This window comes from Dendropsophus ebraccatus, chromosome 1, assembly GCF_027789765.1.
Source record: "Dendropsophus ebraccatus isolate aDenEbr1 chromosome 1, aDenEbr1.pat, whole genome shotgun sequence".
NCBI classification, from domain to species: Eukaryota; Metazoa; Chordata; class Amphibia; order Anura; family Hylidae; genus Dendropsophus; species Dendropsophus ebraccatus.
Genome location: NC_091454.1, coordinates 126933811 through 126949637, shown reverse-complemented (window position 1 = coordinate 126949637; position 15827 = coordinate 126933811). Strand labels below are relative to the sequence as shown.

The 15827-nt window shown below is 42.2% G+C and overlaps 1 protein-coding gene across 1 annotated transcript; it reads right to left on the bottom strand.

Moving 5' to 3' along the window:
• Nucleotides 1-835: 835 nt before the first annotated feature.
• On the bottom strand, nucleotides 836-15827 carry LOC138797892 (protein phosphatase 1 regulatory subunit 36-like). The gene is made up of 11 exons (XM_069978666.1): nucleotides 15680-15827; nucleotides 15355-15419; nucleotides 12903-13004; nucleotides 10185-10303; nucleotides 10013-10082; nucleotides 7844-7942; nucleotides 7047-7190; nucleotides 5851-5893; nucleotides 5560-5723; nucleotides 4905-5075; nucleotides 836-1245 (listed from the first exon to the last, which is right to left on the bottom strand). Exons 1-11 carry the CDS (start codon nucleotides 15695-15697, stop codon nucleotides 1137-1139), a joined length of 1104 nt encoding a protein of 367 aa, XP_069834767.1. The 5' UTR covers nucleotides 15698-15827; the 3' UTR covers nucleotides 836-1136.

Genomic DNA, 15827 nt, shown 5'->3' with positions numbered 1-15827 from the left:
TACAGGAAACGGATGTTGAGATTTCCCCGAGTATCGCGAGATGCTCGTCCGAGTAACGAGTACCAACGAGTACCCTAATACTCAAAAGAGTACCAAGCTTGGAGGAGCATGTTCGCTCATCACTATTTAAGAGTGGATTTGGATTACTAGCAAAGTCCCAGAATGAATTATGCTCATAATCCAAGGAACCACTGTATGTATATATATATATATATATATAAATATCTGTATGACAATAATATATGGTATATTTGGACAGTATTTCAACCCCAAAAATGACAGAAATGAACTTTTACCCACTCAGGATGGATGTAACTAATTAACTCCTATGTACGATTGAAGTGTAAGCTTGTCCCTTAGCTTGCTAAACACCCCACTAACTAACTAAGCTAAATAGCAGCATGCAAGCAAGCAGAGAGCAGTCTGTACAGCACAGTGAGTGTGCAGAAAATGGCGTTTAGAATACATCACAGTGATATATATATGAGATGGTCATGTCATTTTAGCAGCCAATGAGACCCCTAACACCTCAGCAATGACGTTTCTGACACTCCCATGGGCTCTGCACAGATTGGTTGGCAGAAAGGTGCTCGAACTTGAATTCAAACGTGTACTCGAACAAACAGTAAAAAGTTTGTCTCGAGTTCGAGAAAATGTTCGACTCGAACTTAACTTTTCTCGAACAGTTCGATCAACACTACTAGTGTTTAGGCAAGACTATAATAGGCAACTGTACATATGTATATATAACTTTTGTGTATTGTATGTTGATCACCTTTTGTATGTAATAAATTCTTCTAACACAGCCATGAAGAAGGGTTAAACAGCGGTTTATTTGTAGAGGTAAAGTAATAGGAGGGAGTATGAGGAAGTAGGGCAGGTGGAGTAAAGAGGTGGGATGGCACGGGGGGGGGGGGTAAAAGAGATTTTAGGGGTTTAAAAGGGAAAAAAGAAATAAAAAAGGATTTGTATTTTATGATAGGGTTAAAAAAAAACAATAAGTAGTGGGGGGGGGAGTCCATATCCAGTAAAAATGTCATGTCCGTGTAAGAATTCCATATCCGGTAAAAAAATGTCACATCCGAGTATTAAGTCTATAGCCAGTAATAAATGTAAAGTAGTCATTTCCGTAAGAGTCATATCTGTTTACATTCCTGGGGATCTTCCTCTTCTTCTTCCCCTGGCTCTAGGGGGGTTAGATCCTTGAAATGAAAATTTTTCATAGGTTCCCCTATGATGCCAAGCCTGGAGACAGGAGAGAAAAGAGTATAAGGTGAATAGCTGATCTCATCTAATTTTAGGTGTTTGGCAAAATTCATATCTGGCATATTACTTTTATAACTAAACATATCACAATTTTTCAATGGAACAAACTAAAAAAAATCTCTATGAATTAACAGTAAAAGCAAATATACGAAACTTGGTAATATATCTTATAATGAAAAATGTCTTTTCCCACTCATCATATTCCTCTTCTCCTTCCCATGCCATCTCCGCTGACCACTCACCAGGGCCATAGCTAAAGGCTTAGTTTCAATCTGACTGTTGAATAAATGGTAAAATAACAAAAGAGATAATAGTCCTCTTAAATTAAGCACAGTCTAGCACTGATGTTCTTGTGGTTCTAAGCTCTGCAGCAATGATTGCTCCATACATTTACACACTGACCCAATGGTGATACCTCAGTAAGTATGGAACAAGACCACTATGGCGGTGATTGTTCGGGGGTCCCATGTAAATACGCATGTCATTGCTGCTGTGATGTAAACATAAAGCAGTGGGGGACTCTACTGCAAATGTGATCAGTGGGACCCCTATAGCTATGCCACTGTGACTCTCAATATATTAATAAAGGCTCTACAAATGAGTCAGAGGGGAGACAGATTTTAGCTTTGCTGGTAGATCAGTTACAGCTGCTTCCCATTGCTAATATATTTGTAAGTGACAGAAGGTTTGGTAGGTAAGGTTTGCCTGATTGCTGATGTGTAAGGGCCTGGGGACAAAGAGACAGGACAAGGGGGCCCTAAAGCTAGCACCCCCTATGCTGTTCCTGCCTACTTGCAGAACAGGTCCTAAACAACTGTTAACAACTGGGCGACAGTCCCTGCTCTAAAAAAAGGACAGACAAAATACAGACGAAAAACAGGGCACAGAATAGAATGGTCAGACAGGCTGGGTCAGCAACAGAAAGGGTGAGCAAGGTACAATGACGGCAGACAAAGCGTAATCACAAAAAGAGGGACAGGTCCGTAATGAGAAAGCAACGAGGACAAAATTCTGAGACAGTAGCAAGGTATATGGTGGAAAAAACTAATGGAGGACGAAAGCCAAAGACAGTAGCAGGGTAACACAGTGGACAAGGCAAAGCACAGAATAAGATAAACAGAGAATGGTAACTGAACAGGAAAAGGTAAGGATACCAGAAAACAAGGAATGCAGGACAAACCGCTGGATCAAGCTGAACAAAATGCCGAACAGACCGGATCAATCTGAACAGAGTTAAGCAGGACAAAGCTATCTGAACAGAGCTATCAAGAGCCCTGGACCGAAGGAAGGAAAATTGCATTATAGGAAAGCAAGTCTCGGACCCAAGACTCATAGATCCGGGTAGAGAAAAACAGACCAATGTCCAGAGAAAAACACACAAGGGCAGAGAAGAAACCCGTCCATCAAAGCACAGCAGACACAATTAGAAACTAAGCAAACAGCCAAGGTAAGTGAAGGAAGAACAGAAAAATGTGGAGCGGACAACTTAAACACAAGAGTCACTGAAAAACCTGGAACAGAATATCAAGGGCAAAAACATAATCTCTGCCACAGAGATCGTAACTTCACCCTAGAGGACGGAACTGATGTCTTATCAGGTACAGACATGACATGATGACATAAAAGAGTGCAATAGGTGTCAATAATATGGAAAATGATTTAGCTTTGCTAGATAATTGGTGCAAACAATGGAAACTGCAGTTCAATGTTTCCAAATGTAAAATAATGCACTGGGGGAGAAGGAATCATCTATCTGAGTATCATATTGATGGTTCTATGTTGGTATAAACTTCAGAAGAGAAGGATTTAGGGGTAGTGATTTTTGGCAGCCTTAAAATGAGTCACCAGTGCAACCAGGCGGTAGGGAAATTGTATGCTGGGATGTATAGCTAGAGTTATAACCAGTAGGAAGAGGGAGAATATGATCCTGCTGTATAAAGCTCTAGTGAGACCGCTCTAGTCAGACCCTATCTGGACTACTGTGTCCAGTTCTGGAGACCTCACCTACAAAAGGATACTGATCAAATAAGAACAGGTCCAAAAATGGGCTACAAAAACGGTGGATGGTCTGAAACATAAAAAGCATTTCAGAAAAGACTTAATTTGAATCTGTATAGTCTGGAGCAGACCCGGGCATTGTGCGGCCCGCGGCCACTATCCTGCTGTTCTATTCATTGTTATAGGCTGTGGGCACGTAGTCCTAATCTCTCCAGCAGGTTCAATGATATGACCTCATTGCACCTGGTGGAGTGGAGGGTCCATCCCGTGGCTTACAGACTGTAGCCAGAGGATGAGGAAACCTGATGTTTTCCTGCAATTGGTGAGTATGATGTGTTTAGTATATTTTATATTGTGGAGCACATTGTTATTCTGGAGGTCATTGTTATTAGGAGTGGGGGGGGGGCTGTATAAAGCAGGGGGCATTATTACTATGGCTGGGCGGCTGTATACAGCAGGAAGCAATATTACTGTTGCTGTAAATAACAGGCATTTTTACTGTGCGTGGGTGGAGGGCTGTACACAACATGGGACATTATTACTAAGGGTGAGTGTATAGCAGGAGGAATTGTTACTATGGGTGGGGACAACATAGCAGGAGCATTATTACTATGTGTGGATGGGGCTGTTCACAAAAGGGGATCATTGCTACTATGGATGGTGGAGGGTGCATAGCAGGGGGCATTATTACAATGGAGACGCAACAGGATGCATTATTGCTATGGGGACACAGCAGGAGGCATTATTACTATGGGAACACAGCAAGAGGCATTATTACTATGGGGCCAAAGCAGGAGGCATTATTACTATGTGGTGGGAGCACAGCAGGGAAATATTAGTATGTGGTGGTCACAGCAGGAGGAATTATTACTATAAGGGGGCACAGCAAGAGGCATTATTACTATATGAGGGGTCATAGAAGGGGATATTATTACTATATGGAAGATCATACATACAAAGGCAACCCACTTCACTTTATTACATGACACCAAACAGCAGAATTACTATTGTATGGAACCCTATAAGTAGGATAGAAAGTTAAAGGAAAAGTTCAGAGCCTAAGATGTTTGTCTGACAGGTTCTAAAAAGATGAAGGCCTGGAACTTATGGAGAGGAAAAAGGGAAAGTGACGCTTCAGATCAAAAAAGACATCACCCGTGAGTCACTGAATGAAGTTTTTTGTATTTTGAAGAACCTTATTTGGTAGGGGTGTCCCAAGGTGGAAAAGGTTGGGAAACACTCCTCAGCCACCACTGTCCCCACCAGAACTGAGTTAAGTATATTGGTCTGGCCATCGAAAAACATTTCAATTTGTCATCTGGCCCCATTGGAAAATTACTTGCCCGCCTCTGGTCTGAAGAAAAGAAGGCAAAGGGGGTACATGAGCGAAACCTTTAAATACGTTAAAGAACTAAATAAGGTTCAAGATGGAAGTGTTTTTAATATAAAAAAAACATAACTAAAGAGGAATATGAAAAAATATGACTTTACTGAAAGAGTTGTAGATACTTGGAACAAACTTCCAGCAGATGTGGTTGTTACATGTACAATAAATTATGAAGCCCGCCATCAGAGCATTCACCTGATGAATCCTAAGGTGTGCAGGAAACTAATTGAAAGAAAGATGATAAGGTTCTTACCGAGTTGGGAACTCATCCATAAAACTATTTACGGCTGTTCTCATGTTTTTTTTAGATGCCCCACGTCGTTGCAGCAGGTGGGGGTAGAGGTCCTTGGCAGTGGGTAACAGGGAAGTGACCAGTGGGGAGCGCTGGTTAAGAGTTCTATATATTGGAGGTAACTTGACTTTCCTGTTATAAAATGAATATAAGAATTAATAGTAACAAATATGCTCCTCAGGGCTTTTAGTCTGAAATATTATTTGATCTACTGTTTATGTAGCCTAGGAGGTGTGACGCCAATAATGCTGCACAGATAGAAGGCACAGAGCTCCTTTGTTTTGAATACAGCTTTCTATAGAATTCACTTTCTATAGATCTGCCAGAGAATCAAATGCTGTACTTGGCTCCTTCTGGCGGCTCCATAGAAAATAAATAGAGACACAGATCACGTGCCGGCCTGCAGGTGTATTCAAAACAAAGGGGTGTCGGGCTCCCTGCAATCTTGTTCCTTATCTTGAGGATGGAGACAAGCAAGTTTTAATCAAAAAAACATTTTAAGACACCAGGGCTTGGTTGTGACTACTCTGCACCACTATAGCTTCACCCCTGTCTATTCATGATAGCTGGGACTTTATGCTGGCTCTTGACCAGTGTTCAAAATGATGTGTTGTACCTTTTGTCCTCAGATGTCTCGTCTCCAGGCAGGTTCCTTTTTGTTTCCAATTTGGTTTGGAATTTTTTTGTATGAAATACCCTGCATAATTCGCGCTCTATCGGCTCCAGCTTCTTGCGTTTGAATGTTATCCAGGCAACTTTTATGCTAAAGCTGTATAAACACTGTAAAAAAAAAAAGTATAAACCAACGTAAAAAATAAGCAGATTGACAGTACACATTGTCCACATGAAAACGTGACAACTTCAATTCACCAGTAGCCACCATAGAATATATATTCAGTGCACGTACCTCAAAGAAGCGACGATCCCTCCATGTAGCCGATGTTTTACTCCTGCAACATAAATACAGGAAAAACACAATAAGCTCAGATTTAAGGTATAACTCAAAAATATAGTGACCCACAGCAATAACTTTAAGGGACAGGCCGTCCATGATTATATCACAACAGCCGTGTCACTGTGACACTGATAAACACATAAGCGAAGATTTACTAATGCATATACACCAGAATTCTGCAATGCATTTATTTTGAGCTTAAGACACTTTCCCCAGCCTCTGACGAAAGGAGCGTGACCTTAATAAATGGGGTGTAGTATGAGATGCAACACTTTGCAAGAATTATGGCGCAGTATACAGCAACTCTGTACCCACAATCTGACCCCTCAAACTACCTTTGGATAGCTGCTTTTAATCCAAGATCTGTCCTGTGGTCCGTTCGGCAGGTGATGCAGTTATTGTCCTAAAAAAAATATTTTTAAATTTGAAGCCCGTGCAAAACGGGAGTATCTGTGCCCTAACTTTGCACCACCCCTCCGTCCCTCCTCCCCACCCTCATCATTAGGAATGCCACTGAAACATTTTCTCCATGCTGAACATTGCACAGGTCCTTAACGATCCAGCCCATGTGCCGGGCTGCCACAGGTGGGAAATAGGAGGCAATCTGTCTGGAGCATTCCTAATGATGAAGAGGGTGGGGAGGAGGGACAGAGAGGTTGTGCAAAGTTAAGGTACGGATACTCCCGTTTGGCACAGGGCTTCAAGTTTAAAAGTATTTTTTTACGACAATAACTGCATCACTTACCAATCGGACCCCAGGACAGATCTAGGATTAAAAGCAGCTATCCAAAAGTACAAGCATTTTGGGGAGGTCAGATTGTCGGTACAGAGTCACTTTAAGCCAACTAATAGTTGGCCTAAACTTAGACTAGATAGACAGAATATGACAGATTTAGCAATCAGCCTGATGCATTTTGATACATTTGGTGCTTTATTACACTGCGTAGTCTAAGCTTACTGTGTCTAAAAATTATATAGTTTTAATAAATCTTATGGGTAATGTCATGGCAGCCTTTGAATGAATACCAATAAATAATTCATGAAGACTATTTGTTGGCTCTATTATACCACTCTCCCTTGTATAGGGAACATTTCTGATAATAGAACTATAGAGCTTCTTCTTTATATATTTATAAAGGATAACATACTTTCCACATGCCAAGTGGTGTTTTTCCTCCAGTCCTTCTCCAAGTATAATTGCAGTGTATTTGATGGCCAGGTGTCTAAGAGCTGCGTCTAATCTCTTGTCCAGATTAGACATCTCTGACTCTTTTTCTGATGGTCTTCGGCTTCTAGAAACGCAAATAACAGCATCATTAAAAGAGGTACTTTATAAAGGAGGTGTAAATGCAATGTTCCTGTACCCATTTCCCAGTCAGCTATTTAGCTGTAAGTTTTCTCAGTATCCCGTGTAGCAGCATATACAGGGAGAGACAAGCAAACACAGAGACTTTCCAAGACAAGCTATAGCCTCCTAAAGTTGCCTCTGAGCTCAACCTAATTGTCTGTAAAGGTCAAGCTAAAGTGAGAAGACTTTTCCTCCAAAGCCAAAAGACGTGATTTATCTCCAAATTCCAGTCACCCAAGTTAGGTCGAGTGTTTGACAATGGTCTGTGAGAAGAACAAGCTACAAGCAGAGACCTTCCCTCTGAGAGCTTGAGTGCCTTTAACTAGGACGAGACAGAAGCTGGACATACTGCCCCTGAGACACTCTGAATGTGAGGCACTTCCCAAAGCGGTTACACGTCATGTCACCATTTTCCAGTCCATGCTGCAAGGATATGATGTACGCTCTACAACCATCTTCTATACTATCTGTTATAACCCCTTGTGGTCACCACATGAAGCTATCCCGTGTATACAACACCATTATAAACAGCAGCCCCTGTCCTGTTATTTTCAGATACATTTTATGGCATGACTATTCTTATAGACAAACACTTACATCAGCAAAGGCTCTGGTTTCTTTCCTCTTGATCTCCTTATCAGGTAACAATAGGTATAATTGATTACCGCCAATAGAAACTCATCAAGTTCCTTGGATCTAAATAGAAATTACAACGATTTTATTAGGATATTAAATATTAAGTATTCGTTTTTTGGCTCGAGTGCTGAGAGAAAATAGAGCCCATATAAATCAGTTAGTAACTTTTTCTGTCACATTACCACCTTTTACCTTACAGTACAAGGGTACAGCCCTTAAACTACTGCTCATTCCAAGCTATGTTCCCACTATGTAATAACAATGGTCGTTGTTTTGTGAAGGGATGTTTTTTAACGCTAAACCATGGCCGTTGTTGTAAAACCATGGGCAGAATTAATTATCATGATCATTATTTCCGGCAATCATCTATGTTTAGTGGGAACATATGCAAAAGAGGAGTCCGTGGAGCCTCGGTTGCGAGTCTCAAAACACGGGATAGCCAGATATCTCTAGCCTGTTGCCACGGGGTGCCTCCATGATAGGGAGAGCACCACACCACCCTGATAAATAGCTCCTTAAGTCCCACTCGGTTGCGAGTATTGGAACATAAATAGGGAAACACCAGGGTGGCCCCTTTTTGCCAATGTCTAACTCAAGGTGCGAGTATTGCGATCATGACAAGGGCTTGCCAAGGCAGGCTTCCATCCACAGACAGCCGTTTCGGGGTTTTTGCCTCTCGTCAGTGTGGAGTAGGATTCTGGCTAGTTGGGGCAATAGCAAATTGACCAACAAAACACAGTTATCACTGAACTCAAGGAGAACAGTGAAAAAAATTCCAATGAAGTACTTAACCAAGAGTCTCCACTGATGCCCCAAAAAATGTAAACATGCAAAACAGGAGTCCGTGGAGCCTCGGTTGCGAGTCTCAAAACACGGGATAGCCAGATATCTCTAGCCTGTTGCCACGGGGTGCCTCCATGATAGGGAGAGCACCACACCACCCTGATAAATAGCTCTTTAAGTCCCACTCGGTTGCGAGTATTGGAACATAAATAGGGAAACACCAGGGTGGCCCCTTTTTGTCAATGTCTAACTCAAAGTGCGAGTATTGCGATCATTACTGGGAACATAGCCTTGAGGCCCTATTACACTGAACAATTATCAGCCGTATTCAGCCGATATTGTCTGTTATGGCCGATAATCGTCTTGTGAAATAGAAGACAATGATCAGCCGACATGAAAGATGTCGGCTGATCGTTATCTGTCATTTGTCTTTCAACATGTTGAAAGACAAACTTCTAAGATAACAGCGATCGGCTGTTGTTGCTCCGTGGAACAGGAGAGGCGGCAGCAGACCGCTGCTATCTTCTATAGACTGCTCAGACGATCTAGCGATCACTTGGGTGGATGTCTGGGCCTCAGCACTGGAGCCCCAGGAAGATGTATATGTATTATTTTTTTTTGTTAGGGACCTACTAGGGGCATCATGGAAGGGGGAAACTACCTACTGGGGCATCAACTTAACCCACACATCAACCTGCCTTCTTACTCATACAATGCAAGGCATGAAGAAAGACATTTTTGGGGAATGAAAAGGTGGGGAGTTTGCTAGAAAATTGTGGATCTTAACATATTTGTCTGGCAGATTTTTTTCAAAGAATTATTTGAGAGGTTGTTCTTTGTATAGTGGATTCTATTTGTTAACAGTATTAGTATTGTTTAGCCTCAGCAATAAAGTAATATGTTTCTTTGGTGTAGAGGTTTAAATTTTTTGTGCCTCTACTGAGTTGTGATGCAAACACTGTATACATTGCCACTCTCTTACATTTGCGGGCTGAGTGTGTGTGGGTCGGGGGCGGCTATATTTTGCCTTGCCCTGGATGCCGCACCACTAGAAATAGAAAATGTAAGGGTATATGCACACTGAGCCCTCCATAGCCTCCGCTGCCTCCATAGGCTCCATTATACAGAATGCTCCGGCAGATTCTGTTCTCTGCCAAAAGATTTGTCTTCTCAATTGTTTGGGCGGACGATGGAATGCAGGGGAGCACTATGTAAAATGGAGCATACAGACCCGTAAAGAGGGAAACGGGAAGGCGCGGGGACAAGCGGCGTATTCTGCTGCAAGTTTTCGTCCACAATTACTCAGTGTGCATATACCCTTGCATTGTTCTACAGTCAGAGACATACCTGAGGAAAGAGGAAAACTCCACCTGTAAACACATCCTTTCCTGCTCATGGATCAAGGACAAAGCAACTCCTAGAAGAGAAAGGATGTGTGAGATAGATCTGCTGTTTGTAAAGTTAGCATATACTATAAGTATACATAACTGCACATACGTAGCACATGGATGATACTTACTCTTGATGTCCTCTAGAGAGACAAATTCATTCCTTTGATTCTTCCAAGGCTTAAGGATGAAGAAGGGCTTCTCAGGGGATTTGTTAGCTTGTGCCCAGCTTAACAAATGGTCAGATGGCCTAAGGAAGACCATAACAGATTATTTTTTACATTTCCAAACAAAACTAAATATATATATATTTAAACAGAACATGCATTTTTACAAAATAAAAACCCACAATGCACCCACACTCCACAATACAGAATACAAGTTATCATAAGCAAGTTGACATACATTAGTGATTAAAATCCTGATTATGATATTAAATTTCACTTTAATAAGAGTCTTCTTGTGTTCTAAGGATCCTATGACCCTAGGAAGAGCGTTACCAAGGGTGAGTTGTTACTCTGGGAATTCTATAGCGTATAGTCTGTTGTAATTGTGTTAGGTGTGTTTAGGGTGAGGTGTCACGTCAGCCTTATATGATGTGTGGTGGCAGCTGACGGAGGGGGGTCCAGTGTGACCCTGTAGGCTATCATCCAGAACCTAAATCACGGGGATCATGACAAATTGGTGGCACCGGTGGGATACATTAGAACAATAAGTGTTTGGAGTAATAAATTATTTCTTACACTTAAGGGCTGAGTTATCTGGTAGAAGAATATCTCAGTCTACAAGAAGGCTCTCAGTGCATACAATTGGTTATCCAGACATATATACATGAAAACAGTTTGTCCCCTTCCCTTTCTCTGTTTTTCTTTTTTATTTGGCAAGCACCTGCTAAGATGGCAGAGGCATATCGGAGTCAGAAGAAAGATGAGTTACTTAGCCTATGCGAGCGCAGAGGGCTAGATGGAGTGAACCGAACAAAAGAGCAGCTGATCCAAGCATTGGTGGAAGATGATGCCCAGCATGAGTGGCCTGTGGTCACCAAACCATCATCGGACTCAGCAGAGAGTTCCGTTCAGGAACCTATTGGGTTTGGAAGTACTGGTAGCACCAGACCCTGGAATGGTACGGACTCTTCTCTACCTTTGAATCTCCAACAGATGGCTAGATGTGACCCAGCATCGCAGATGGAGTTCATATTGAAGGAACGCCAGGCTGAACAAGAATTTGCAGCACGGCAGGCAGAGGCTGAGTGACAATGTGCAGCACGGCAGGCAGAGGCCAAGCGAGAATTTGCAGCACGGCAGGCAGAGGCCGAGAGACAGCACCAGCTGGAGCTAGCACGTCTCCAGATGTCCAGCTCTTCACCACCAAGCTGTGAGTCTAGTGAGATGGGGCATCTTAAACCCCGTTTAGAGAACTTCCCGGTGATGGAGAAGGATGGGGACTTGGACACCTTTCTCAAAAGCTTTGAGAAAACTTGCAGACAGTTCCAGCTGCCTAGTGCACAGTGGGCACAATACTTAACCCCAGAACCTAAGTCACGGGGATCGTGACACTCCACAATACAGAATACAAGTTATCATAAGCAAGTTGACATACATCAGTGATTACAATCCTGGATTGCCATGAGGAGCGCAGTTTCAATTGTGCATGTGCCTTTAGAAAGCAAAACAAATATGCTGACAGGACTTCAGGCAGTATCATTGTAACACACTGCCTGTGCTGGGGAGACAGGAGAATGTGCACCGGGAGAGCAGCACAAGCGGTGCATGTGTGAGGTAAGGTTTTGTTTTTTTTAATGGGGGCTATAAAGAAGGGGCTATCACAATATTTATATATATATATATATATATATATATATATATATGCTGCTCAGACAGAGGCCAGCTATAATACAAGGGATGCACAGAGGGGCCTAATACTATATAAGGGCTGCATGGAGAGGCCTAATACTATATAGTGGCTGCACAGAGGGGCCTAATACTATAGTGGAACTGCATTAAAGGGTCATAAAAGGACGAGTTGTGGCTGGGAAAAGTTGTGGCTGGGAGAATTCCTCATAATGGCCCGAGTAGGGTGGAGGCTGTGAGTCAATGGATTTAATTGCCCTGTAATCACTTATATGGTCTGCAGAGCCTGTGTACAGCTAATATCTACCTCTAAAATGGTTACTGTATAAGGTGATACTGGTCATGCAGAATTTGTGTCTGATAGAAACTTGAAAGGCCAAATATTACACCTCCATACTGATATGAACAAACTGCACAACACTAACACCAATGCTACCAATGATATCACTTTACAAGGCCCAAGTAATAGTGCTATTCTGTTTAGCTCTCTAAGGACTGCTAAAGTTAGTACATTCTATAAGCTTTTTGTGCAGAACTAAGTTACGATGAACTTAAAAGGATTTTCCCACAGTTAGTTTACACTGTCAAAGAATTAAAGTGTTACTGCTGTATTAAAAAATATTTGACATGTCAGAGAGAAATGTCAAAAGTTTTGATTGGTCCAGGTATGCAGCGTGGTCTGCTCCCCGCTCTGTGTCTATAGAAAAGTCAGGCTCCATAGACTTACATTATGAGCTGGACTCATCACGTGACACAGAGCCAGGAGAGGATCGCGGTAAACACTCAGACCTGGACTGATCTAAACTTTTGAAATGTCTCCATGACATATCAAAAGTTTTTTGAAACAAAAGTGACACTCTAAACTGTTTTAGTAAAACTGGGCCAATGTTTCTATTTCTATGAAACGTTTAAAATTATATTATTCCTTTAATACAAGTGCAGCATCGGCTAACAAAGCTTCTACTGCTGATTTCTCTTATATATGGCTATAAGTACCTGTCCTGTGGCCTATGCTGTAGCTGCATTATCTCCTTGGAGCCCATAAATATGCTGCTTCTTTCTTTACGCTCTATCTTGCTGATAGGAGGAATGCTGCTCCTAAAGGAATCATATAAATAAGATGGAATTATATAAGTAAAATCTTAAGATACAGAGAAGGATTTTTTTAAATAAAGGACTGTATGGACAGCTTACTGTACATAATGATTCCTGCTAGAACAATACTATATATTTCTCAAGTGTCTTCAGATATCTAGTCCTGCAGATTGCAGTCACAGATTTATAAAAAGCATCTCAAAGCGAACCAATCAGCACATTTACTTTGATTGGGCTCCCAGAACAGCTGCACGCACCTGGCAGCCGGCTCTCCGGTGGTGTCGGGGGATTAAGGCTCCGTGGGCTTCTTGTGCAGTAAAATGCATTTGAATATTATATGCACTCTAGGCAGGGGGAGAGCCATGAATTAGTCAGATGGGCTGTGACTAGTCAGCGAGCTCTGCGGTGTGATTAGTGTCTGCTCACTGGTCTTCTTGCCTGTCAATCACCCAGCAGAGTGCACTGACAGGACAGAGAGCTGTGATGAGTCACAGCCCATATGACTAGTTCACAGCTCTCCCCCTGCCTTGCCTGCAGTATTAAAATGCATTTTCCCGCAGATGAAGCCCATGGAGCCTGGATACCCCACACCTCCAGAGAGGCGGGTGCCAGGTCCGTGCAGCCGTTCTCGGAGCCTAATCAGCACAAATGTGCCGATTGGTTCCCTTATAGGCTCAGTTCACACGGGGTAAATCTGGCAGAATTCTGCGCCATGGAATCTCGCCAGCCTCCGTGTCATAATTGCAGTCTATGGAAGGCTCGTGCGACTCCTCTCTCTCTGTGTCTGTCCGCACAGACACAGAAAATTGACTTGTCCATTTTTCAGCGCGAAGAGAGGAGGCATGCAAGCCTCCCATAGACTGCCATTATGACACAGAGGCTGGTCAGTTTTACTACGTGTGAATAGAGCCTAAAGGAAAGTTGGGTTGTACGGTTGTTTGTGGCAACACAAAGTTTTATATATTGTAAACCTCCAGAATTTCCAGCGATTTTTCCAAAATGGTTTTGTAAAAAAAGCAACAACACAGTGGCCAGATGCTTGCTGAAAGCCAACGGTAAACAAGTTAAACCCAATTTTGTGGCATAGCTCCTCATTGTCAGTGCATATTTTGTGTCCAATATGCTCTAGGAATGACAGCTCTCATGGCATGTTCCCATGGATTTCTCTATGGGAACAATCTAAAACAAGTCAAAAGAAACTGGGAAAAAAGCAGTAAGTCTGAAAAAGTTTGAAACTTGTGTGTGAAGGAAACATTAGGCAGCATTCACATAGTAGTATTTTGATCAATGTTTTTTTAATCAGTATTTGTAAAGTAAAATAAGAAGTAGATCCAGTCTTTCCATAATACCTTTTATTTCTGCTTTGATCCTGGATTTGGCTGACAAATCCCAATGCAGACTACTGACCAATGTACTGCTGTGTGAACAAGGCCTAACAATGAATAGGTTACATACAAACATTAGGTAACCTCGGACCAGGGTCACACAGAACATACTGTCATGTATATAGAAGGACCACACAGATATGCAAGTAATGCATATTATGTAGTCTCTTACGACCATGTAGTTGCTAGTAGATGTTAAGACCATTAAAGTCAATGGGACAGCAGTACATACACAAAGGTATATGTTGGAATAATTTGTAGCTGATATTTCAATATGTAACTGGCAATAAACCCTGAAGAATTGATGTGAATGGGGCCTATGGGTGAGAAGAGAGAATATAAAGCTGATTATACAGTGTAAAATGTTTTCTCCCACTCCACAATATGATGTAAGCGGCTGCTTCTGTCCTTTAAGACTTTAACAATGTTTTGTGTGTTTGTGGCTGCTCCATTGTCACTGGTGTCTTGTGGGAGCTGGGCTGGGATTAGAGAACGCCTTGTATCACAGGGACATAGTGACAGCTGGGCCCAGCAGACCTGGTTACACCTCTCCACCAAGTGTGGCCTGAAGCCTGGGTGCAGAAATAGCTTGTACAAGTAAGAAAGCTATAGTAGCAGCTGAGATAGAGCGGCTATATAGTATATACATTGTGAATATTTAGGCCTTAGACCAAGCTAGATTGTACCAAAAGAGAGATTTATAAGTCTGCAATGGTGGCAATCCTGTTGTTGTACAGAGCTGGGGGGATGTGTGTGAGGACATTGATGCATGACACCCAGAAAAACACATTCACATCAGAATATAATGCATATAATTACTTTCTAGCCCTGGGCCTCATTGGAGACCTGAGCCCAGTGAGTTACCTGCCCAATATATATGTATTATCTGTAGAGAAATAATAGATGTGACATCATAGCGCCATCTCTATATTCTCAGGTCATGTGGAAGCCATAGAGACCGCTCTTACCTAGTGAACTCAAGTTCATTCTTTTCATCATTCCAATCCCAAGTTCCTCGACGGAATCTCCGGATCTGCAGGTAAAATGAAGCAGAACTTGTAACTCTGACATGTAACATAGGTAAAAGCTAATAGTAATGGTAAGGAATGGATGGCCTATTGCTTTCTGGCAGCCGGATGGGATCCCAGGCTTCATGTAACAGTTCTTTCTCTACATCATTGCTGTAGGTAATAGAAGAACTCCAGTAGGGGTGTACAGGAAGGGGGCACAGGCCAGAAGTGATATCATTTCCATGTATTGCAGTGAGGGGGGATGGAGGATTAGGAAGCTTACCTGCGCCATGGCTAGCATAGATCAGAATGAGCATCACATTGTAGTATCTTATTCTATGTAGTCTGTTACTAGGCAACTGCCCCTGTGACGTCATCACTGGGCGGGGCTGCACTAATGCATGCAAAACACTGATGAGACAATGTAACAA

Bases quoted from the DNA above. Each gene is read 5' to 3' on its own strand.
- LOC138797892 (XM_069978666.1), bottom strand. The intron at 7,191-7,843 runs GTAAGTGTTTGT...TTGCGTTTCTAG, and splicing joins AAACCAGAGCCTTTGCTGAT to AAGCCGAAGACCATCAGAAA. The intron at 1,246-4,904 runs GTAAGAACCTTA...TCCTGTCTCCAG, and splicing joins ATGGATGAGTTCCCAACTCG to GCTTGGCATCATAGGGGAAC.